General features: G+C 34.9%; 1 protein-coding gene across 2 annotated transcripts in view; it reads right to left on the bottom strand.

Annotated features, from left to right (window-relative positions):
* neto1l (neuropilin (NRP) and tolloid (TLL)-like 1, like) overlaps positions 1-24055 on the bottom strand; it is a 227278-nt gene that overhangs the window by 1522 nt on the left and 201701 nt on the right. The window contains exons 8-11 of one of the 2 annotated variants that reach the window (XM_087309377.1): positions 23641-23754; positions 13516-14095; positions 6686-6760; positions 1735-2862 (exon numbers count right to left, since the gene is read on the bottom strand). In XM_087309377.1, coding sequence (XP_087165503.1) covers positions 6700-6760; positions 13516-14095; positions 23641-23754 — 755 coding nt within the window. In that variant the 3' untranslated portion in view covers positions 1735-2862; positions 6686-6699. Of the gene's footprint in view, positions 1-1734; positions 2863-6685; positions 6761-13515; positions 14096-23640; positions 23755-24055 lie in introns of those variants that run through there. The other variant, XM_087309376.1, reaches the window with a different exon arrangement.

Below are 24055 nucleotides of genomic sequence, written 5' to 3'. Positions count from 1 at the left end.
ATAGATTCAATATGTACATTTTTCTACATTGTAGGTAAGTTGTTAAGGTAAAAAAAAATCTCCAGAATTGGTTTTACATGATATTCATAAGCACAGAAATTACCTCTAGAATAAAAAGCTTGGTTTTGAAAATATTTGGAGTGGGCTGAACATCAATAGGCTCTGCTCTAATGATCTGCAGCTTGTGTCAGTGCCTGCTGTAATTTTAACAAACCAAGTCAATGCCTTGTTAACAATATTTTTCAAATGAAGTGGTAGGGAGATTTATTTTTAATTTGGAGGAGTGAGGGAGATATCTTTAAGCAACCAGAGAAATTTAGTTTGTTCCTGAGTTATATTCAATAATTAATTTTCCTTCGCCTTGCCCCTTTATTTTTTAGGGGTCGTCACAGCAGAATGAACCATCAACTTATCCAGCACACTCTTTACACACTGGATGCTCTTCCAGCTGCAACCCAGTATTGGGAAACATCCATACTCACTCATACGCACACATACACTACAGCCAATTTTGTTTTATCTAATTCACCTCTAGTTCATGTCTTTGGACTGTTGGGAAACCAGAATAACCAGAAGAAACCCACACGAACAAAGGGAAAACATGCAAACTCCACACAGAAATGCCAACTGACCCAGCCAGGAATAGAACCAGTGACCTTCTTGCTGTGAGGTGACAATGCTAACCACTGAGCCACCGTGTTGCCTTCCTGAGTTATATTTTGTATGAAACATTCGTTAAATTATAATTTTACTCAATATAAGGACAAAATTGTATTTTAAAGCTTTAACAAAAATGAATGTTAAAAGGAATTAATGTCAACCTCTTTATACGTTTTACAAAGTTCATCTGCTTTCTTTCACTCCCAGTGAGAGCTGATTGTAGGACATAATGCATAAACATGCCTCAAACACTAATTTGAGAACTTTAAACGTGTCTGTTGCCTTATTACAAACATATGTGGCAAATTTCACAATATACACATTAAACTAACAAATGATTTTTCATGGTGGCACTGAAATTGCTATTCGTATATCCTGCATTTTGCAAGCTGTGAACCCCCTGTGGACAAATTTGACTGCCTGCTTCAAAAAACCACCTCTTTACTTTTTTTTTCTACCTCTTCCATTTTCAAAATAAGAGTCTCCCATGCATAGTTTGTTTTATACATGCTCAAATAATTTCTGAGAAAATATTGTTGTAATCTAACTATAAACATTGTGACCAATTGAACGCAGTGAGTTTTCTGATTGGCCTGTTTTTTTCACTGGGATTTTACACTCAAGATTTTCATGACACAACAGTTTTAAAAAAAGAAGATGTTTGAGGCTCATGGCATGTTTTTTCCATGTACTGAACTTTTATTATTCAGCTATGCCTGGGTTGGACTATCCAGATTTTTTATTATATGGCACCTTTAACAATTTCTAACAATTTTTGTTTTATTTCTTCAAATACTGAACGATACACTACATTTCTAAAAGATCAACACTATTCTCCAATTTTTCTCTCCACTGTAGGTAGATACTTATTAATTACTGGCAAAAAAATACTTTACCCAGGCTAAAAGTAGAACAATGATAACCCAGGGTTATCTAAGCTGAAGCTAATTGCAGTGTGAAAAGCCCTGTTCTCATGCATTTGGGATTTTAAAATGCTCCGTTGACATCACATCTAATATTCACCCCAGGTTACTGGATCACACAGAATGAAAGGTGAAGATTTACCATTCCTAATTTCATAATTTATAGTAACAGTTTATTGTTCTTTGACAAAGCATAAACTCTGGTCGTATTCGAGACTGGGCTGTTGATCAAGTAAGTCTCTTCAACAAAAACTTGAACACAGTTAACATACAAAGTTTGTGTGCTACTAAAATGTAGCAAATGTTAACATACTTTGAACCATCATTTTGTCCTACAACAGCAACTGAAAGAGTTTACAGTATTCATAACTTAATCATGTAAAGGAAAGGTCAAATCATTGAATTTAATTATGTTATAAATTGTATGATTTTTAACATGCAGTTAGTAATTATACACTGTAAAAAAGCAATTACATTTCTTAAAAAATTTAGTAAACCCGTTGCCTTAAAAGCGACTTAAAAGTTGGCTTAAAAAAGTTAGTAAATCTGTATCTTGGAACATTTAAGTTGACCTAACTTATATAATTTTTATAATTCTCCACATAGTTCAATTATTTATTTTTACTTATAAAGTAAATCAAGTAATAGCTTTAAAAGCAACAGGTTTACACACTTTTTTTTAAGAGTTAAACTAATCCTTTTTACAGTGAACTATCAGGGAGGGCAAGGGCTTAGTGTCATTCAATTTCTTATAATATTTATGATTTATAATTAAATCTATATACAAGAAATTAGTCTTGGGTTTCATACTCTACTTAGATGTACCGTTGCTCATTTTAAGTTGATAAAGAAACATGCATCAAAATCTTAACATTAACCTGTGAATAAAAAGAGCTGAAAATCACAAATATATGCAATGTTTAAAAAAAAAAATCACTTGAACAAATAAAAAGACAACATTTGGTGGCAAAATGGCATGCACTAAAAGTCCTAATTTACATTTTTTGTGTAAATGAACAAACTTTCATGTAGTGTTCCGCAGTAATAAATAAGTAACCTTAAAAAAGGCAACACGCCAAAATGAAAAAGCGGTTTCGTCCCATTTCACTTCCTTTGTTAACGGATCCACGTCCTCCTTTACATCTGTAGGCTGTTTTTGATTAATTTGTCTTTAAAATGTCCGTGTTATTATCATGCTGGTGTATATCTCCGGTCCACATTTTCATATTTCATTGAAGCCCGTTCGTACTGATCCAGGATTGCACTATTTTCAAGAAGTCTACATGATGGAGACGATGCATGATGAGAGATGAGAAAAGAAACACACAGCATTGCACATTACACAGTGTGATACACAGAAAATCATCCGAAAAGCGCACAAATACACACACGCACACACACGCACACACATACAAAGAAAATAATCATGAATTGTTTAAATACATAAAACACGTTAAATTACATCACAGCAAAAAAACATTTATAACACTGTTCTGTTTATTTGATTTAAATCTATAAAATACTAATTAAATTATAAAATCGATATCTAGTAAATGAGAAGGCTTTGTTAAAGGTGCAGTATGTAAGTTGGACACCCAGCAGTTGAACTAGATATTACATTCCTGGATCAAAACAAACGCAAGCACAGATTGACGACCAACATGAGTGATTGTGACAATCGAGCCTAAAGGTTGATTTAAATTGTGTTCAATATATAAGCAATGGTACGGAATAGAAGTAATATAAAAGTAATACAGTATTAAAATGTGTTTTTGTTCTAACCAACACCTCACATTTATATATTAGAGAGGGCTTTATTTCCTGCAGCTGAACAACAGAAAACTGGAAAGAATCACCTCAGGTACACCTCATGAAAGGCCTTGCAATGAAACGAAAGGTAATCAAAATTGACATCCAGAACCTATGATTGATAAAATTTTAAATTTTGTTCCGATTACATTTCTACCATGTGAAGTCACGTGACCCCGCTCTATCTGGTTTATACTTCTGCATCGAGTATCCGGTGTACCCTTTGAGTGGTCGCAAACTAAGTGAAAAACATTGAAAATAATTTATTTTGTTTCCAAAAGTGCAAGTTATTTATTTATTTAGAAAAAGAGACATTAGGTGTCATTTTAGACAATAGGTGTTTTAATTTAATTTATTCAATGTTAATATGTATTAAATTATTTTAGTTGGTGGTTAGTTTGTGTTTCCTTCAGTTATTTTAAAATCAAGTAATGCACCCTTCATTTAAAAAAAATCTCTCACCTGTAATATGTGAGCAAATTTACTGTACAAAACCTGTGCGGGAGCAAAAAATAAAAAAATAAAAAAATAAATAAAATAAAATAATCATTCATTAATCGCAATCGATTTAATATGTTCAATTAAATGAAATTTTGATTTTAGGCCAAATTGCCTAACCTCATGTGGTCTGTGCCCTAACCTCATGTGTTAAATGTTAACAATGTGATTTTGAGTGTTATTTTACATGACATTTATTGCCATACTACTGAAAGCAGCAGCAGATAGTTCACCTCAGATGGTGATAATAAAATAAACTGTTTCAAATTTAACTTTAGAACTGTGACTCAAAACCAACACATAATGGGCCTTATCATACACCCGGCGCAGTGTGGCGCAAGACGTGGCGCAATAGTCTTTGGGTAGTTTCAGCTTGGTGCAAGAGTCGTTTTGAGGCGTTGCGCTACGCTGTTTAAATGGCAAATGCATTAGCGCTCATTTGTGTGCCCATAGGCGTTCTGGTCTAGGATATATATAGGATATAATAAGATTAGATATAGGATATAAATATAAAGGATTAAAATGTTACAAAACATATTATTTTCTAGCCTACTTAAATATGAAAAATCACTGCTTTTATGTCTTCTTCATCTCGGGAGGCTTTTTCAGTTCATTCATAACAATTTGCTTTTGCATAATGTTATTATTATTAGCAGTATTATTTATTATATTCATATTTATATTTGTTTTATTAAAAACAAGCTTAGATTCGCTTAACAAACGAAATTAATTATTTATATGCTAATAGATGTCTGTGCGTAAAGGTTTCCCTATCCAAGAGCAAATGTGAAAGTAGGTCCTTTATCTTTCATTCTTACGCAGTAGATGCTCTGTTTAACAGTTTTCTGTTAAAAAAACTGTTAACTGTTTGCTTGTAAAATGCTTATTTTTTTCACTTAGACTTACTTTGCGTCCTGTAAATAGCGAATGCGCTCTTGGCGTGACGCAGCTGGCTCTTGAAGGGAATGGGAGTTGAGACTCTAATTGGTTTATTCTCAAAACACACCTATAACTCATTAAGAAAATAAACTCAACCCTTTTAGCCCATGCGCCTTGGCGCAAAGCGCATTTTCCCGTCTGTAAATTAGCAAAAATGCGTTTTGACACGCCCTGAAACCGTTTGCCCCCTGCGTTTTGCGCTCTGCGCATGGACAAAAGTCAAAATAGAGCCCCAAGATTTAAAATGTACATTTAATAATGTTAAAGAGGCTTAATATGTGCTAATTATATTATAAACTTTACCACATCATGGGGTCATATTCTATGCTTCTGCAGAGCTGTAAAATTTCTGGAAAATTTTAATTTCTGTCATGCTTTGTCTGGTACAAACAGCCAAATTGCTTAACACTGCGAATCTAACATCATGTATGTGTTGTTAGGACATTGGTTACATTGTAATTTGCTTACCTAATGTTTATGCTTGTAATATTTATATTATTTGCTAATTAATAACCTCATGTGGAACTCTGAATCTGCATTTCATTTCAGAGTCTGCTACTGTACACCAAAGGTCAAATTTCAGTCATGGACGCATACTTTGAGAGCATTTTCTGAATGAATGAATGAAATATGTGAAATATGCGGTTTTTAACAACAAGGCAACCTGGGGTGCTGAAATATAATTGGCTTAGCTGGTATTGGGCAGGTTTTAAGAACCAAAACAAAGACAGCTGTTCTGGCATGTACAAACATTTTCAAAGCAGAATATCTGACTTTAGTTTTGTTTTTTTTTTTACTTCGCATAAACAAGAATGTTTAATTAGCATGTTTCTTCAATATCTGCAAAGATATTATGGTATTTTTATACTTTAGAAGAGTCAAAAACTTACATACAGCACCTTTATTAAATGAAATTGTAATTTAAATTGTAAACCCTAAAAAACTTTATTTAATAGAATTTTTTACTGTTTTAAAAAGATTTTAGTTATTTAGCTTTTTTTGTTTTCATTGGGATTTGTTTTCTTTTCTAGTTTAATATGAGGAAGAATTGAATGAAAATGGAGAAATCAACTCAACTAAAGAGACAATTTTGAATATTTTAAAACTATTAAATAGTTAAAAAAATAAAATAAATATTAAATAAATATATTAAAATAATTTAATAAATATAAAAACAAATATAAAAAGTACATAAAATGTTTTACTGGTGTGATATATTAAATTATATATGAATAAATAAATAAATAAATAAATAAATAAATAAATAATGTCTATATAATAAAACACAAAAAAAGTACTAACACTTAAATGTTAAATGGAAATTTAATATTTGCATACACACATGTGCACATACACACGGCATGTTTTATGTTCCACTGAAGACATACAGATCAAAATAAACATCCTGAATAATTGCATATTTATTTGCTCATATAAACAACAATTAAACAATTTTGTTTCACTATTTTTGAATGAGAAAAAATACACAAGACAAACATATGCATAGTGTTGTTTTTCGAATACCACACATTTTCTAAAAATCCTTTCAGAAGTTGTTTAATGTCTATTTTAATATCCTGAGTAATAAAAATAAAATCAACAAACCTGTTGCATGCACATCAGAATGTGATACAGTAACATACAAAACAAATGAAATGACAAGCAACATATAAAATGACCTCATTAATAAGCAAGATGGTCACTTTCTAATGATGACCATCTCAATGGCAGTGATGAAGGCATTTTGATGAAACAAAAAAATAAAATAAATAAATAACAAGAAAACACTGACTCACAGTGACTAGACTAGACAGACATTTACACAGATGAAATTGAGTGTGTTTAAAGTGTCTTACCTTCAGATTGTCTGTTACACTCTAGTTGTGTTGTACTCAGATTCATGTTTGTTTAGAGACCCAATGAGGCAGAACCTGGAATATCATCGCTTGTATGTTTAATATCATGTTACATGTTGCAGAATGAATTATAATGCACATTTCATTTGTCTGCGCTCTGGTTCTCTCCAGTCCTCTCAAAGGAGCAGAACAATATCAATCAGTTTCTCTTTTGTTAATACTGAAATAATAAACACTTTGAGCTATTTTATAAGTTCTCAATGTCCTTTTCTTCTTGACATGCTGAATTGATTCATGCATGTGGACAGGGTTAAATCAGAAGCCTTTTTGACAATTTTAAACATTTTCTAACTCTATGAAACCACTATAAAAAAAATTGGTGTTATGAACTCAGTCTTTATGCAGCATGAATGTGTTATTCAGCGGCGGTCAAGTTCAGTCCTGAAGAGTCACAGCCTAGATAAAACAAGATAACCTAGATAAAAACTCACAGTTGCGTTTTATTTAACAGTATGTGTCCTTGGCATGTACTTACCAAGTACATAACTAAGAATATACTGGGTTATGGTGATAACTATTGAATATGGGTAACTATCTAAAAACTTTTATGGGGTTTCAATTTTAACTTGAAGCGGATCTTTTCAATTTTTGCAAAAAATAGCAATAAAATGGAGAGCAGTTGACTGTAGTATTGGTAATCTAGTAACCAACAGTAAACAATGCAAAAATAATAAAGACATTTTATTGGTGTTTACCGTGAGTGTTATGTTGGCTTTGTCAGAGTTTATTTATTAAATGCATTATCATCTTCCATTTTTCACATTTATCCTTTTTTTGCATTTTTTTTATTAAAGGATTAAAGTGTTTCTTGTGCTAATCTTCAAAATGCGCATTATAGGACACCTATGATGAAAATCATCTTTTGAAAGCTGTTTGGACAGAACTGTGTGTGGAAATAGTGCATCCAGACATATTGGGGTGATATAAAGACAATAAGTCTTTTTTTTTAATTTCCTGATGTTAAAAGAGAATCCAAATCCCTCCCATTTTGAGTCCCACTGCATCAAAATGTAGAAGTGCAGTTTCCCCGCCCACTGAATTGATTTACAGTCTCGTATTGACATGTCTCCATAGTAATGAGTATAATCTAGTGCTGTCAATCGATAAAAATTTTTTTCAAACTTCTTGAAAATTCATCACGATTAATCACATTAAAAAGACTAAAACTTGTAATTTTGGCTATTCAAATGTCAAATTTATGTAAACACAAGACAAAAACTGTTTACATTCAAAATATAATTCATTATTAGAATTTTTGTTTAACTTGTAACACAGATTTTTTCATGTAAACAACATACCCACAATAAACCATCAATATCCTGGCATGACAGCCATATTTATTACAGAAACTAAAACACAGGCATGTTAGTGCTATTTAACTTTCAAAACAATCAATGCCAATAAAGAAAACCTTCTAAGTGGACTGCAAAAAAAAAAAAAGCCAAACTTTACAAAACTTGCGTTAAGGCGGGAAACACGTTAAACTTAATAAAAAATCAGAGGCCTCATGCTGAAAGGCAGAGGAATGCGTTGACATTGACAGCTCATCTGGCACTTCATTTACATGGACACCAATACTCCGATTTTAATATGATTAAGATAAGACTCTTATTAAAAGTCTACCATGCAAAAGCAGCAATTCCTGATTACCTTAAAGGACCACAGAGTCACAAAATGCGGAGGTTTTTCTTTCCGTTCGCTATGCGGTGTCAAATTCCATTAAAACAAAAGTCGAAAGTTAAAAATGAAAAATACGAAATTAGATGAAACTCTGGAGAAAACGCTGGAGAGCCTGGTTATGCGACATTATTTTACACTGAAACTTGCCTTAAAAAGTGCTTCCTTGGTCTTATCCATATTTTTTTAACATGTAGAACACACCACGGCAACAACAGGAAATAAAAAAAAACTGCAACTGCATATATTTTGTTAATTATTTTAACGCTTAAATTATTTTAAATTAATCGCATGCGTTAATGCACTAATTTTGACAGCACTAGTATAATCATATCCACAAGACAGGACATGCACAAAGCAACTGGGATTAAAAGATCTGTTCAGCTCTCGGTGATCATCAATCATCATGAAATGTGATCAAAAATGAGTTTTACAAGTTTAAAGCATTTGTAAACAGTGAATGTTTGTAATGAATTACAGCGATTTTACCGTCTTTATCACCACAGCCATATGTCAGAACAATTATAAAAGACAATTTAATTCTGATTTGTGGACATTAAATAGGGTTTATTTTGAACATTACCATAATGGATATCCATACAGCAGTGGATATTAAGGTGTATCCTTTTACATTTGCCATGCAAAAACTGTGTGAAGTTTAGTTTGTGTATGTGTGTCTGTGTGCGCACACTTTGCAAAGTCATTGTGTGACTCATTGTTGCAGAATTAACTTCACAACAATTACATCAAATAATCATTGGGAAAGTTCTTATTTTTTTACAAAAGTTACATAAGACCTGCTTCTGCCATGTCTTTCACTGTGCTGTTTATCTGACGGAGCCGAGGCGAAGATTGAGGCACACTCTGACAAGCACGTGGGAACGGTGGTCGGAGAGAACTAGCATTAAAAGGCACAGGCCACAAAAACAGCTTCAGTGTTTTCAAAGCAGAACATTCCAATATTCTGAAAGGTATAATAAATAATCTGATGGGGGTTTTGAGCTGAAAGTCTACAGACACATTCTGGAGACACAAAAGACATATTAAATCTTGAAAAAAGGGGTAAAATAGGTGCCCTTTAACTCTGGGTGATGGACACCCAGCTGTGATAATAAGTACATAGCATGTACATACAAAACAGGACTGTAAAATACACTCTCAGAAATAAAGGCATGAGAGCTGTCACTGTAGTTCATTCCTAAAGACACATATATTAGTACCAAAAAAAGTACAATAATGTACTTCTTGAAATTTTAGGTACTAACTTGTACCTTTAAAATATCAATATGGATCCCCCTATAGTGACAACTCTTGTAACTTTATACCTGGGTGTGCTGACAAACTCAACTGTGTAGCTTTCTAGTAACTCATAGACCAAGATTAGCTTTTCCATATGATTTTTACTGGGGTAGAAGAGGAACTTCACTTGATCGTGGCTCTTCAGGACTGAACTATGCCACCCTTATTTGAACATCAAAGTGCCCTTATTATGCTATTTCAGATATTACCTTTCATGCAGTGTGCAATGTAGCTGCTTATGAATGCAAAAGATCGGCAAAGATTTAAATATCAAAGTTCAGGATAAATGAAATTAAAGTCTTTACACTCTGAATCCAAAATTTTTGTATACATTTTTTCATATTCTCTATATTAAAATTGTGTCATGTAACTTTGCACACATCCAAAAAATCTTCAAGCAGTGAGGAGGATTTTTGTCCTCTCTCCTCTTAAAGAGATAGTTCACCCAAAACTGGCAAATTGTGTCATCATTTACACACAAACATTACAAACATGCTTAAGTTTCCTTCTTCTGATGATATTTAGAAAAGTCCTGGAAACACAACCATTAATATCCATAGTGCATGCTTTTCCTATGGAAATTAATAATGTGGCTACCAGTTTCTAATATTCTTCACAATATCGTGTGTATCTAACGTTTTGTAGAAAAAAATATAATAAAAATGACATTTTCTGCACTATATTCTGCACTTTGTCAAAAAAGTTCTCTGTGCTGCATCCAACAGACTTTGGCTTTTGTTTGTATGGCGGCTCTGATCTTTCAAAACATCTCTTAAAATGCTTTAGATGTGAAAAACTGAAGAAATATTATTATTTTTTTTTTTAACAGGCGAAAGACAGAATGAAATCAGATTAATTTTCAGTTTTAGCTTTATTTATTTATTTATTTATTTATTTATTTATTTATTTATTTATTTATTTTTAAACATGCAAACATTTCAGATGCATGTTTTTTAAACTTCAAAAATAAGTTTTTTATCTTAAAAGAAAGAAGGATTGTTTACTCTAGCCTGCAAACAATAACCATGTTTCTACAATTTTGCCAGCACAAGCCAGGGTTTACAATAGCCACAGAGCTTCAGAAATAAGCCCAAATCATACTGTGTTTAAAATGTTGGAGCAGTGACCTTACAGCACTGCTCTAAAACCTGCCCGAAGCACACTTCTCTGGAACATATATCATCATGTAGCATCATATAATTCCACCAGCTATGAGAAAATTAATGACAACGACTGTATATAGATAAGCACATTTGGTCTACAAACTTAGACCCAATCCCAATTTTATTTTTGTCCTTGTCCTGAGTGGCCCCAAAGTGTGAAGGGGAAGCGCTTCAAAATTTACCCCTAAGAAATGGTACAGCACTACAACACCTGCACCCTTCATCATATGTCATCGCAATCACTTGCTTCATATGAGATCAAAGATTGCATTGCATTGCATTATTTTTAGGTATTTATCTTCAGGAAATCACAGAAGGCATATATCATGTTATCATACAGATATATATATATATATATATATATGGATATAATGTGGCAAAAAGCTTGTAACTGCACTGTGCACTTACACCGTGGCAATATTAATCTATGTAAACACACAGGAGTTATTAATAAAACATGAGTGTGATTATGAACATATTAAAACATGTAATAGTTTGTTGTAAAAAATAGTAATAATGACAATAAATACTAATTTGTGGATCTCCTTACTTCTGTGTGCAGCCATGCTGCCGCTGTTTATGGTGTATTCTGGAAAATGTTCTTACCCCTGGCTTACGAGTGTGGTCCTGGAAAATCTGAGTTTGAAGGGGTATCTAGCTCTTTCCCGTAGCCCTACTCCTTTAATCTAAAGAGAATTGGAACACCCCTACCCCTTCACATGAACTTGCAAAACGAGGGTTAGGGGTAAGGGGAAGGGTTAAGGTGTAAAATTAGGATTGGGCTTTAGCCTTCTATATCAACATATGACCAGTAGTTGATTTTTTGTCCTCCAAAACCAAACTAGGACCCTTTGAAAAGCATAATAAGGGCGTTTAAAATTTAAATATTGAAATGTGGTAGTTTTAGCTGATAGTGAGCTGTAAACATGCAACAGACACCTTCTTAAAGGGATAGCCCACCCAAAAATTAAAAGTCTATCATCTTTTACTCACTGCTCTTGTTTCAAGCCTGTTTGTGTTTGTTTCTTCTGTTGAACACAAAATAAGATATTTTGCTATATTTTGGAAACCAGAGCGAGATTAATTGAAATGAAATTGATATTGTGATTCAGCAAAAGATGTGATTCTCATTCACATGTTGTCAGGGAAATACAGCTCTGTGATCACTAGAAAATATCCTTTAAAGACCAGAGGGCACAATTGTGTGGAAACAGCAAATATGTTACAAAGAAGAGCAATGGTTTTTATTGATTTTTTTATTGTGTTTTATTGATTTGACCTGACTAATAAACACACAGCTATGAATTAATAGCAAACACTCGACTGAAGATATGAGGCGAGTTCAAAACAATTGTGTAATTGAATGTGGTATTTTTGCATGCTTTAAGATCAGCACCAACACAAAGTGTTCACTGAGAAGTGATTCAAGCAGCTGTCTAATTGCAGAACGATTCCCTTTAATTGAAATATTTCCTTTTGAAAATAAGCAGGATTTTTTATTTTTTAAATTTTATTGTGTAGCTTGTCAGTGAACCATGGTTCTGTTTTGAAAACACTACTCCATTTGAAAGCAGGTGCTGGAGATTTACTGCTGATTACAAAGCTAATTTTCCTAGGGATGCACCGATACTACTTTTCTAGAACTATTCCGATTCTGATTATTGACCGATACAGACCCGATCCCGATACTGTTTTGTTTTTACATAAAACAGTTTCCATAGTTCTTGTGATAAACTCAAATAATATATCTTTTTTTAGTAAAAATACCATACCCATAGGCCTACTGTATATGACAGACCACACAGCGTCAAAACACAACGGGTCAGTTAAATAAAATATTAATATAAATAAAATTACAGTTAAATATTCACAGTTTCAGAGTAGTCTATACATCAAGGCACATTTTTGCGCCTGTAAACTTTAACATGCAGATGAAGTCAGTTTTTATTTTTTTTTTTAATTTTTTTACCTTCAGCTAATTTAAAATTTGGAGGTTTACTTTTGACTAATGTGGGGAATTGGTGTGCACAGCACTGTCACTGACAGAGAGCGTGAGTGTGGGCAAAAGCTGAGAGAGCAAGTGCTTACGACACAGAGAGCGCGTGAGAGAGGCCTCAGTCATTTCTACCACTGATTGGGATAGGTGCATCCCTAGATTTTACTGCCAAAATGCACATGAAAATAGTCTTTGATTATTTGTGGAGCCTTCCCAGTAGTTACTGGCTTCCATAGTATTTTACTGGCTTTTGGTGGCTACAATTTTCCAACATTTCTCAAAATATGTTAATTGGTGCTCAACAGAAAAGGGAAACTCATAAAGTTTTTCACCTTGATGAGTAAATTTAGATTTTGGGGTGAACTATTCCTTATTAAGCATTAAGTCTGAATATCTAAGAATTTTAAAAGCTCTAATTATGACAGCTATCTCCCAGTTAAATAAAAGAGAATATTAAAGCAAAAGAAGAGAGAGAATGAAACAAACAAAAAGAAAAATCAATGAGTAGCTGAGCAGAGGAGCTAAAGGAATAAAATAAAAGTGGGAGTAAAACTGTTCTAAAAGATGCACTGTAATGGACATTTCTCATCAAAACAACAACAATAACAAACAAAAAAAAATCAATATATACTAACCGCTGCACTGCTTTCTCATGTCTGGACAGTCTGTGGCTGGTAGTGGGCACTTCCTCCAACTCATCGTCCAGCTCACAGGCATCAGTGGCATCTTGGGAGTAAGTGTGTCTCATGACCAGAATGTTCCTGCGGTTGGTTTGGGGAGGAAGCGGTCGCATGGGTTGGGGTGGCAGGTCAGTCAAGATGGCCGCCGCTGCCGCGTCACGTGCGCTCAGGTTGGTGCGACTTCCCTTGTTGCTGGAGATCTGTGAGGAGCCGCAATGATGCTCGTGGATGCAGCGTGAAGATGCGCGCCTGAGTTTGTGGTAGCTCTCAAAATCTTCTGCCAGCTCGGCCAGGTCTGCAGATGTGGCGGCAGCGCTACGTAGGGTACACAGTTCGTAATGGGGTGGCTCCTGAAACACTTCCTGGAACATGGTTGGGTCAAAATCTTCTCGCCTTAGAATGTATTTTTTCCGTGGTTGCTTGATTTGAACAATCACTGATACGATTAGTAGAATCAGGACGATGCAGCATGTGACGCCGATGATGGTGCCATTGGTGTTGTTGAGGCTGTCGAGAATGTTTGCTTTCCGCTTTTCTGGAAAACATATACAGTAACAGGAAGGTGATGAATTGTTAATACGGGTGTGTCGAGGCAGGTTACTTTCTGTTGAAACTGTTGTATTGGAGAGATTACAAACAGGACGCAGAAGTAGTAGATCATTGTAATGGGAGAGCGCTGACGTTTATGTAGCACAGTGAGTGTATAACATCTGTGCTGGCTCTGGTTCAGTGAAGTGGAGTGTTTGTGCTTAGAGGTACAGACACAAATACTGAGTGATGATTTGTGGCTTTTATAATGCACTTTTAACAAACAAACTATATAGAGCCGGTAGAAATCCTCATACCCTGTTAAAATCTATACCTTTTCACACAATACACCATTTATCTATATATTATTGTATTAAGATGAAAAACTTCAAATATTATTTAAATATCCTTTTTGTATATAGTATTTAAAATATACATTTAGTGATATTTATTTTATATACAATTTCTCTGCTTAAAGGTGCAGTATGTAAGTTTGACACCCAGTGGTTGAATTAGGTATTGCAATTCCGGAGCAAACCAAATGCAAGCACAGGTTGCCAAATTTAGGAAAAACAGTAGCGAGTCTGACGATCGATATGTTCTATATAAAAGCAACAGCAAGTGATAGAAGGAATATTTACCATATGAAAAGGAGTTTTTGTTCTAACCAACACCTTAAATTGCTAAATTAGAAACAGCTTCTATTTATTGTAACTGAATAAAAGAAAATTGACAATAATCATCTCAGGTACACCTTATGTGCTTTATTCAGTGTTAAATGCTAACAATGTGAGTGCCATTTTACATGACATTTATTGCTATACTACTGAAAGCAGCAGCAGATAGTTCACCTCAGATCTTGAAAATAAAATAAACTGTTTGAAATTGAACTTTAGTACACTGAATCAAAACCAACTCATATCAATAATGTTAAAAAGGTTTAATATGTATTAATTAGATAATCAATCTTACCATTTCATGGGTGAGTGCATATTCTGTGTTTCTGAATGGCTGTATTGAAATTTCTGTTGTGTTTCGTCTGATGCAAACAGCCAAATTGCTTATCACTGCAAATCTTGTCACATAGTGTCAGGGTTCTGCCACTTGTGGTGGTTTTCTTGGTTTTTCTCTTACTAAATCAAACTCAGTCTGGAGGTTATGAATATCAGAAGAATATACTTTATTGTCGACAACAAAGGAGAACTTTCAGGAGACCCCCAGTAGCATCTCTGTCTGAAAAATTCTGCCTCCCTAATCTCCTGGCCTGTTTAAATACACTTTGACAACAATTATTTTCCTTTGTTCTACATACATTACACAAGATCCCTCCCCTAACCCCAAATTCCACCTCTGACATCTGTTTCCTGAGACACCTCAGGCTCTTTTACCACTCTCTTTTCATCCCTTCTTTTATGACCCCTAGTTGTTTCCTCAAGCCATTTCCCATGTCCAATTGTTTTAATGGTATGCAAGTCTACAAGCAGATTATACACATATAACCTGAATATATAGATTAACTTCACACTCCAAAGAGCACAAAATCCACCTCACACTCTGGTCTTGTAAATTCTTGTTTTGGTGGCAGAGTCCAGACATTAAATCTGTCTTGTCCTATATGCTATGCTCGGCTCGAGTTTTTTGTCAGATCGAGCACTCGTTTTCTGTCATTGTGTGTGTCTCTGTGTGCACGCTGACGTAGGTGCGCCCAGACCGTGCGCCCAGTTCGTCATCGTCATTCGTCTTTTGTTTATTTGTTTTGTTAATGTTTTCCTCCTCGGGGTAGTTTGTTTTGCTGTTTTTGCCTTTTATTTTATTTAATTAAAAATAAGTACTTATTTACCCTGCACTTGGGTCATCGCTTCTTTTTCCCCAACCCCCGACTGTGACACATAGTGTGTTGTTAGGACACAGGGTTACAATGTAACCTGCTCACCTAATGTTTACGCTTGTAATATTTATATTATTTCATAATTAATAACCTCATGTGGAACACTGAATCTGTATCTCATTTCAGAGTCTGCTACTGTACAACAGAGATCGCATTTCGATTGTGTATGAATTCTCTGAGAGCCTTCATGACTGAATAAATCAAATATGCTTTTTTCTATCAAGGCAACCCATGGTGCTGAATATAATTGGCCAAAACAAAGACAGCCGCTCTGGCACAGAATGCACATTTATTAATGTAAATTAATAGAGTACCAATATTTATATAATTTAATTTAACTGACTATTTAACGCTGGTAAAAACTGACAAAAATCCACAGATTCATTCTAATTATTCACTCATTCATTTTTCCTTTGGCTAAGTCCATTTATTTACCAGGGGTCACCACCAGAGGCGAGTTAAATTTGCTTCGTTACATTTACTTGAGTAAAATTATTGGGTAACGCATACTTTTTGAGTACATTTAAATATGTGTACTTTTACTCTAACTCAAGTAAATTATTAAAGAAAAATCATTACTCTTACTTCGCTACATTTAGCAGCATTCCTCCGTTACTGTCAAGTGATAATAAATATGATCCATATGTTTTGTTTGGAAATATTGCGAGGCGCCGCTAAGGAGAGGTTATGTCGCAAGAGGTCGCTATAGAGACTCGTCTCCCGATTTCGATTGAGCGCACGTGCCTGTGTTGAATGATGGCTGACGAGGGAGACATGTGAGTTATACTGCAGTCACGCCATGGCCATCTGATGTTCCGAGAAGGACGGTCGTGCTGTCTGTGTAGTGAGTTTATCGAACCAGGTCACCCGGCCTCAAGTTCAGTCTTTTTTTACTCTAGGATGTCAACAATAGTCTGATAATGCGATGCACGCACAGTACATTGAATGAACATCGCAGCCTATGCATGAATTCCAGCTCCAACCAGGAAAAAGTAGTGGTAAGTGTCAAAATTATCACAAATTAAACCTTATTCATGATAACTATGCAGGCCCATAGCTATGGGGGTTTGGGTAGTTGGAAAAACCCACCCCTCAATGACAAAGGTCCAGAATTTGTCCCATACATGAGTTCATTTGTCTTATTTTGACTGCTATGCCATCATATATAGTAAATTAATCCATTGAAAAAGGCTTTAAGACAAGGGAAAATCCTACATTGAAATTAATGTGAAAACTAATATGGCTATTTTTGTTATCTATGAATTTTCAGTCAAATCAAATGTACTTTTTACAAATGTATTTTTTTTACTGCGCCAGTAGGTAGTGCTAAATAAATAAAATCAAAAGTAATTAAGTACTTGAGTAATTTTTTTTTCATAAGGTACTTTTTTACTCTTACTCGAGTAACTTTTAAGATTGTTACTTTTACTTTTACTTGAGTAAAAAAAATTGCAAGTACTTGTACTCTTACTTGAGTACAGATTTTGGATACTCTACCCACTTCTCATCACCACAGCAGAATAAACCACCAATTTATCCAGCACATGTTTTACACAGCAGATGGCCTTTCAGCTGCAACCTAGAACTAGAAAACATCCATACACACTCAATCACACACAAACACTTTCCTCTATCAAAATGAAGAACAATAAAAACTCACATTAAACACTTAGCTATACCACCACTTCCCTCCTGGGGTCACCAGCATTATTTCCAACATTCATTTAATTTAGATTATGTGAAATAAAAGCACAGGTAAAGTCAAACTGCAAGTTATTATTCAAATGGAGCCTGAGCCACAGTCAGTCACAATCACATTTACAAATGAATTTCTCATGGCCAGCCTATATTTTCACGGCAGCATTAACAATCAATGAAGGTCTAAGGGCTTTATAACAACATGTTTTTTTTCTTAACAGCTGTGGGTTTGTAAGGCCATATATATTTTACTGGCAAGCAATCAAGCAGGGCAAACATCAAGACAATGCTTCTACGCAAGAATTGATATTCATTTAAAAGTGAAGTATGATTTTAATGTTCAAATAAATTCTCTTAACTCAGTTCATTGTTTATTGATTACACAATTCAGAGGTCAATGCCCCAGAAATGAGTAAACAGAGACTCCTGGATGCCATCAAATCTGTCAATCAATTTCCAGCTCAACCAATAGCAAGTTTAGGATGTGGTTCCATCCACAAAAAAGTGTTTAACTGGTAAGCTTAGAAGCGTAATTCAACATTTGCTTATTTGCCATGATGTAAGAAATAAAAAACAAAAACAGATCAACATCAGTGGGGCTTTTACAAGATGGAGAAATTGGATGAAATATTTGGCTTTAATTGTTAAGCTCAACCTGCAGGCTGTTTTCACTGTTTGCAACATGTCAGTTTGTTATTGTTAAAATGTAAAAAATAAAATAAAATAAAAATGAAAAAATTGTAAAACATTCTGAGGATAGGAAACAATCTTTTCAAAGTAAAGGAAATAGCATTTATTTTGGATCTTGTGGGATCCTTTTTATTTATTTGTTGGTCCCCAAGAGAAAAAAAGGCCTGGGTTGGGATGAAGAGATAAAATAAACAGTCTGTATAGACCATTTTGAAGGATGTAAACAATAATAATGGTAGAGACTGGTGGGAAACACTGGCTTTACAGTATTTATTTTCTTTTGCTTAGTCAATTCATTCCACCAGGTTGGAACATTAAAGGTGAATGTCCTTGTGATGGCAGGCACAAAAACCTGAACTTTTAGGGCTGTGACAGCAACTTGAATTTGATGCAAGCGCCAATTGGCAGCCACTGATGAATAAAGGTGTGACATGCACTCTTTCATTTTATGAAAAAAGTTCATTAAAGACCAGTCTCCCTGCTGAATTCGGAAGCAGCAGCAGAGGCTTGATGGTGTTGTTTGGGAGGCCAGCCAACATAGCATTGCAATAGTCCAGCCTGGACAGGACAAGTGCTCAGATAAGCAGTTTAGCAGCATGTTTTGATAAGAAACCTCTGTTTTTCCCGATGTTATGTTGTGCAAATCTACAAATCTACAAAAATGGTCCGTTGCAGCAATGTGATCACTAAATTTCGAGTAGGGTCTGTCTGTAGATTGCAAAAACAGGGGCATAACATAAAGGGGCCTTAGGGGTGTAACTTGCATATGTTAGAAACGTATCTTAAAGTTATGGAGACATGTCAAAACTATGTTGTTGGCAAGACGGCGCTGTAGATTAGCTATTAATGTCTACACCTACTCCATACCTAAACCCAACCTTCACAATAATAGGTGTCTCTACCTACCACTACCCAAAACCAAACAATGATCGTTATTAATGTCTACACCCCAACCCTTAACCCAATCATCACAGTTATTAACGTCTACACCTTCCCAACCCTAAACCCAACCATCATAGTTGTTAATGCACAGCCGAGAGATGTGGAGGCTTTCATACTTGACGTGCCGTTGTTTTTTTTTTTTTTTTCAACCACAGTAGGCGACGCTGAGTAGGCTAACTGTTGTGAAAAAATGGATGACGAAGTCAGTGAGTGGAGTTGCATGGTGTAGTAGCTAAATGAATGAATATAATAATATATCAAAGTAATGGTTGTGGATAAATTTGGAGAAAACTTATGAAAACATTTGATGAAAATGTTACGTTTTTCCGCCATCTCGCATGGTTAAATGGGATTTTGATATCAGCAAGTTATACCTTTAACTTACTACAGGTTATGCCCTTTCATCTTACACCCCTGTGTAAGATGAAAAGCTGGTTATCAAGAACCACTTCTTGATTCTTGTGTCCTGGAAGAATTATTTTCCGAGGTGCCCAGCTACATGGTGAAGTTGTGGATAAGCATTTGAATGACAGACCCCAAGTGAATCCACACAAATAGACAAAAGAAGTGGCCCAAGAACAGAGCCTTAAGGGACCCCAGTGGCAGGAGGGTGTGGCTTAGATATTTCACCCATCCAAAAAACCATGAAAACCTTTCTGAGAGATACAAGTACAACCTTGGAAATGTGGTTCCTGAGATGGCCATTGAGGGTTGCCAATAGAATGTGTCACTGTATCAAAAGGAGCAAATAAATCCAGCAAGATGAGAACTGAGAATATGGATGGATCTCTTGCGAGTCTCAGAGATTCCACAACTGAACGCTGAGTAGTCTCAGTGCAGTGTCTGCTTTTGATACCAGACTGGTTTCATACAGATTTCAACAGACTGATTACATACAGAATTCAGTAGACACATGATTTGTTCCTGTGCCTATACAAATCTTAGAGAAAAATCTGAAACTGAACAGGAATTTTTTTCAAACTCTTAGAGATTTAATCTGATCAACGCCAAATTTGGGCAGTTTAATCTAAAGGCCTTTGGTATGTTCAATTGCATGTCCATTTGTGATGCACAGATTGTGTTTATCCGGATTATCCACGGGTCAGGCAGGTCAGGTAATCAAAAAGTACATTCTGATTAATTGCTGGTGAGTCGTGGGTGGATTAGGTCAGTCACTAATTATTCAAACATTAACTACATTCTTTAAAATATGAATATTTTTAAATGTATTTTTCATCAAGCAGACAAGTATTATGCTTTTTCATTCAGAAAAGAGCAATGCGGGGATTGATGATGAAGTTTTGTTCTGCGGGAATGAAGGCAAAACATATATATATATATATATAAATAAATAAATAAATATATATATATATATATATATATATATATATATATATATATATATATATATATATATATATATATATATATATATATATATATATATATATATATGTTGTGTCCTGCAATAATGGCAAAAGCGAATGTCTTGTGTCCATTGTGGCCTTACAATTTTCAATATTTATTCATAGTTATAACACAGGCATAAGGAATCTGGGTTCCACATAATTCCTTCAAGTTGTCCCAACACAAATCCATTAAGTTAATGTAATAGTTTTTACAAATTTAGGTGGATTGGACATAAAACAATTATGTTGTCCCCAAAAAAATTAAGAATTTTGTTGTTTCATTTTAAATAAATACTTTAAATAAATATTTTAAACAAGCAGCAAAAATCATTTTACTTACCAAATCCAACTAACCAAATCCAGACAGTTAACATCAGATTAAGTGGTTTTACAATTCTTGATCTAAACTGTCTCTGTTAACTCAGGGGTTTAAGTTAGGGATTAAAGCAAAATGAAACACATTTGATCATTTGATTGTGAGAGAGTCTGCATAATACACTTCTCTGTTAAAGATCAAGAGATATCATTATCAGAAATATTATTAATTTAAATACATATACAAGGCAGGAATAAACACTGCTGATGCAGCAAAAGTTTAAGAAGACAACTTAAATTTAAAGAAAATATTATAATATTAATGAAAATCAGTCATTTATTGTAATATTGAAGGTTCACAAAAAACAAAGACAAAAAAAAAAACTGTAATTTCAACATTGTTATCACTTTATTTTGAAGGACCTTTTTGACCATTTAGTTGAATACAAGTAGTATTGCAACTACATGGCATCCAACTCTAATTATGGTGGCTTGAGAAAACCAACATACTGTTATACTACATAAACTTATTATTCTTCCGACTATTTCAAGAATGCATCTCCTCCTAGACCATTCATACTACAACCACTAAACTAACTCCAAACCTAACTATGTTGAATTCAGTTGCTATATATTTTACAACTGATCCAATGCTTTTCTAAAAACTGACCTGGAAAACTCATAAAAGTCCCATTGACCTAACATTGACCAAACTTTGTGACCTAACATAGCAACCACATACAACACCCCAGCAAATGTCGCATAGACATTATTGTAAAAACCTGCGATTGACTTTTGATTGGACATACTAACAACATACCCCTGCTGAAAAATCCTGCTTAAACCAGCCAAGGTTGGTTGGCTGGTTTCAGCTGGTCGACCAAGCTGGTTTTAGAGGGATTTTGGCCACTTTCATGCTGGTTTCCAGCCACTTCCAGCCTGGTCTTAGGTGGTCAGGCTGGGAGATGACCAGCTAAAACCAACTTGACCAGCCTAGCCAAGCTGGGAGTCCAGCCAAAACCAGCTATGTCCAGCTTAAACCAGGCTGGTCAAGCTGGTTTAAGCTGGATTTAGCTGGTCATTTTCCAGCCTGACCAGTTAAGACCACGGTGGAAATGGCTGAAACAGCATGGAAATGACCAAAACCCCTCTAAAACCAGGATGATCAACCAGCTAAAAGCAGCCAACCAGCCTAGGCTGGTTTAAACTGGATTTTTCAGCAGGGACCAATTCATACTAGCGATATACTAATCCATACTAGAAACATACTAACAACATACCAATCATAATAGCAATATGCTAAATCATACTAAATTCATGCTAACAACATGTTAATACTAGAACTATGCATGCTACTTTATGCTAGAAACATGCTAAGAACATGCTAATTCATACTAGAACCATGCTAATTTATGTTACTGCCAAGCAACTACTCAGAACACCTTAGCAACCATCTATCAACGCCTTAGCAACCACCTATCAAACACTCAGAACACATTGGCAACCACCTAGCAATACCTTAGAAACGACCTAGAACACTTTCTCAAGCCACTATAAAGTTTATCTACAAACTTTACTTTTCTAATTAGGATATTAGTATATTGTCTGCTTAATATCTGTTGATACTTCTCCACCCACACATTTAACTGACGCTGAGGAACTAACAGTTTTCTAATACTCTAATAAGAATTAGTTTACATGTAGTAGAAATGTCATTTATAGTCAAGAATAAATGTTAAAAGGTATCTTCAAAATAAAGTGATATGGAAGTTGTATAATGTATATGTTAAATAACATTCATTCATTTTGTTGTCGGCTTAGTCCCTTTATTAATCCGGGGTCGCCACAGCAGAATGAACCGCCAACTTATCCTGCAGGTTTTTACGCAGCGGATGCCCTTCCAGCCACAACCCATCTCTGGGAAACATCCACACACACACATTCACACACTACGGACAGTTTAGCCTACCCAATTCACCTGTACCGCATGTCTTTGGACTGTGGGGGAAACTGGAGCACCCGGAGGAAACCCACACGAACGCAGGGAGAACATGCAAACTTCACACAGAAACGCCAACTGAGCTGAGGATCGAACCAGCAACCCAGCGACCTTCTTGCTGTGAGGCGACAGCACTACCTACTGCACCACTGCTTCGCCCTATGTTAAATATAACATGTTAAATGAGCATCATTAATATTTTAGTTTCAGTATGCAGACTGACCCTGATTGGTCGATCCCCTCTCATATGACCATTATGCAACTAGTAGACAGCAAGTACGGATGTCGGCAAGATATGCGCATATCAGGTGATCATGAATGGTCAGCATAGATTGTATAATGTGGACTGGACAGCCTTTTCATTCTAAAATGCCTTTTCAAAATGATTATGCACAAGTGTAAAGTCAGTCTAAGGTCATTGGGTGGCAGTAAGTCTGGGTTTGAGGGCCCGTTCAATGCTTGCAGATTTAATTATTATAGTAATTCCTGTAGGAAACACTAGTAGTAAAAAAAAACTGCATACTTCGCCAATAAAGAAAAAATGAGGCTGAGATATGCAAACACAAGCCACTCAGCATCTGTGAGGATATTAAAAAAGACAAATGATTTACCTTTGCAGTGATTCTCATCCCAAGGGTAGACGCAGTTCTGGATTCCGTTGCACACCAGCGTGTTGTTGATACACATGTTACTGTGGCAAAAGAAAGTGTCTGCCTCACAGGGAGCTGATGAGAGGGAAAAACGGATAATGTCACATTACACTTCATTTTTCCCTGATAATAAGACACTGTCCATGATCTTACCCTATTAATCTCACAAATCACACCAGATGTCTATCTGACTGTGTCTGTGCATCAATACAGTTCACATTTAGAAACCCATTACTCAAACCAACCAAATCAAATTCTTTTGCCTTCTGCCATGCATGAATTTTAATCCAACTCTTCAAATATGCATGAAAATAAGTCCAAGTCTGCAGAAGCTGTGCAGATATTTTGAAATATTTCGATTATTATTATTCTGGTT

The sequence above is a fragment of the Danio rerio genome, chromosome 24, assembly GCF_052040795.2.
Source record: "Danio rerio strain M-AB ecotype USA chromosome 24, GRCz13ab, whole genome shotgun sequence".
Taxonomy (NCBI): Eukaryota; Metazoa; Chordata; class Actinopteri; order Cypriniformes; family Danionidae; genus Danio; species Danio rerio.
Note: the sequence above shows the minus strand (reverse complement) of the source record. Positions and strands in the feature narration are given on the sequence as shown.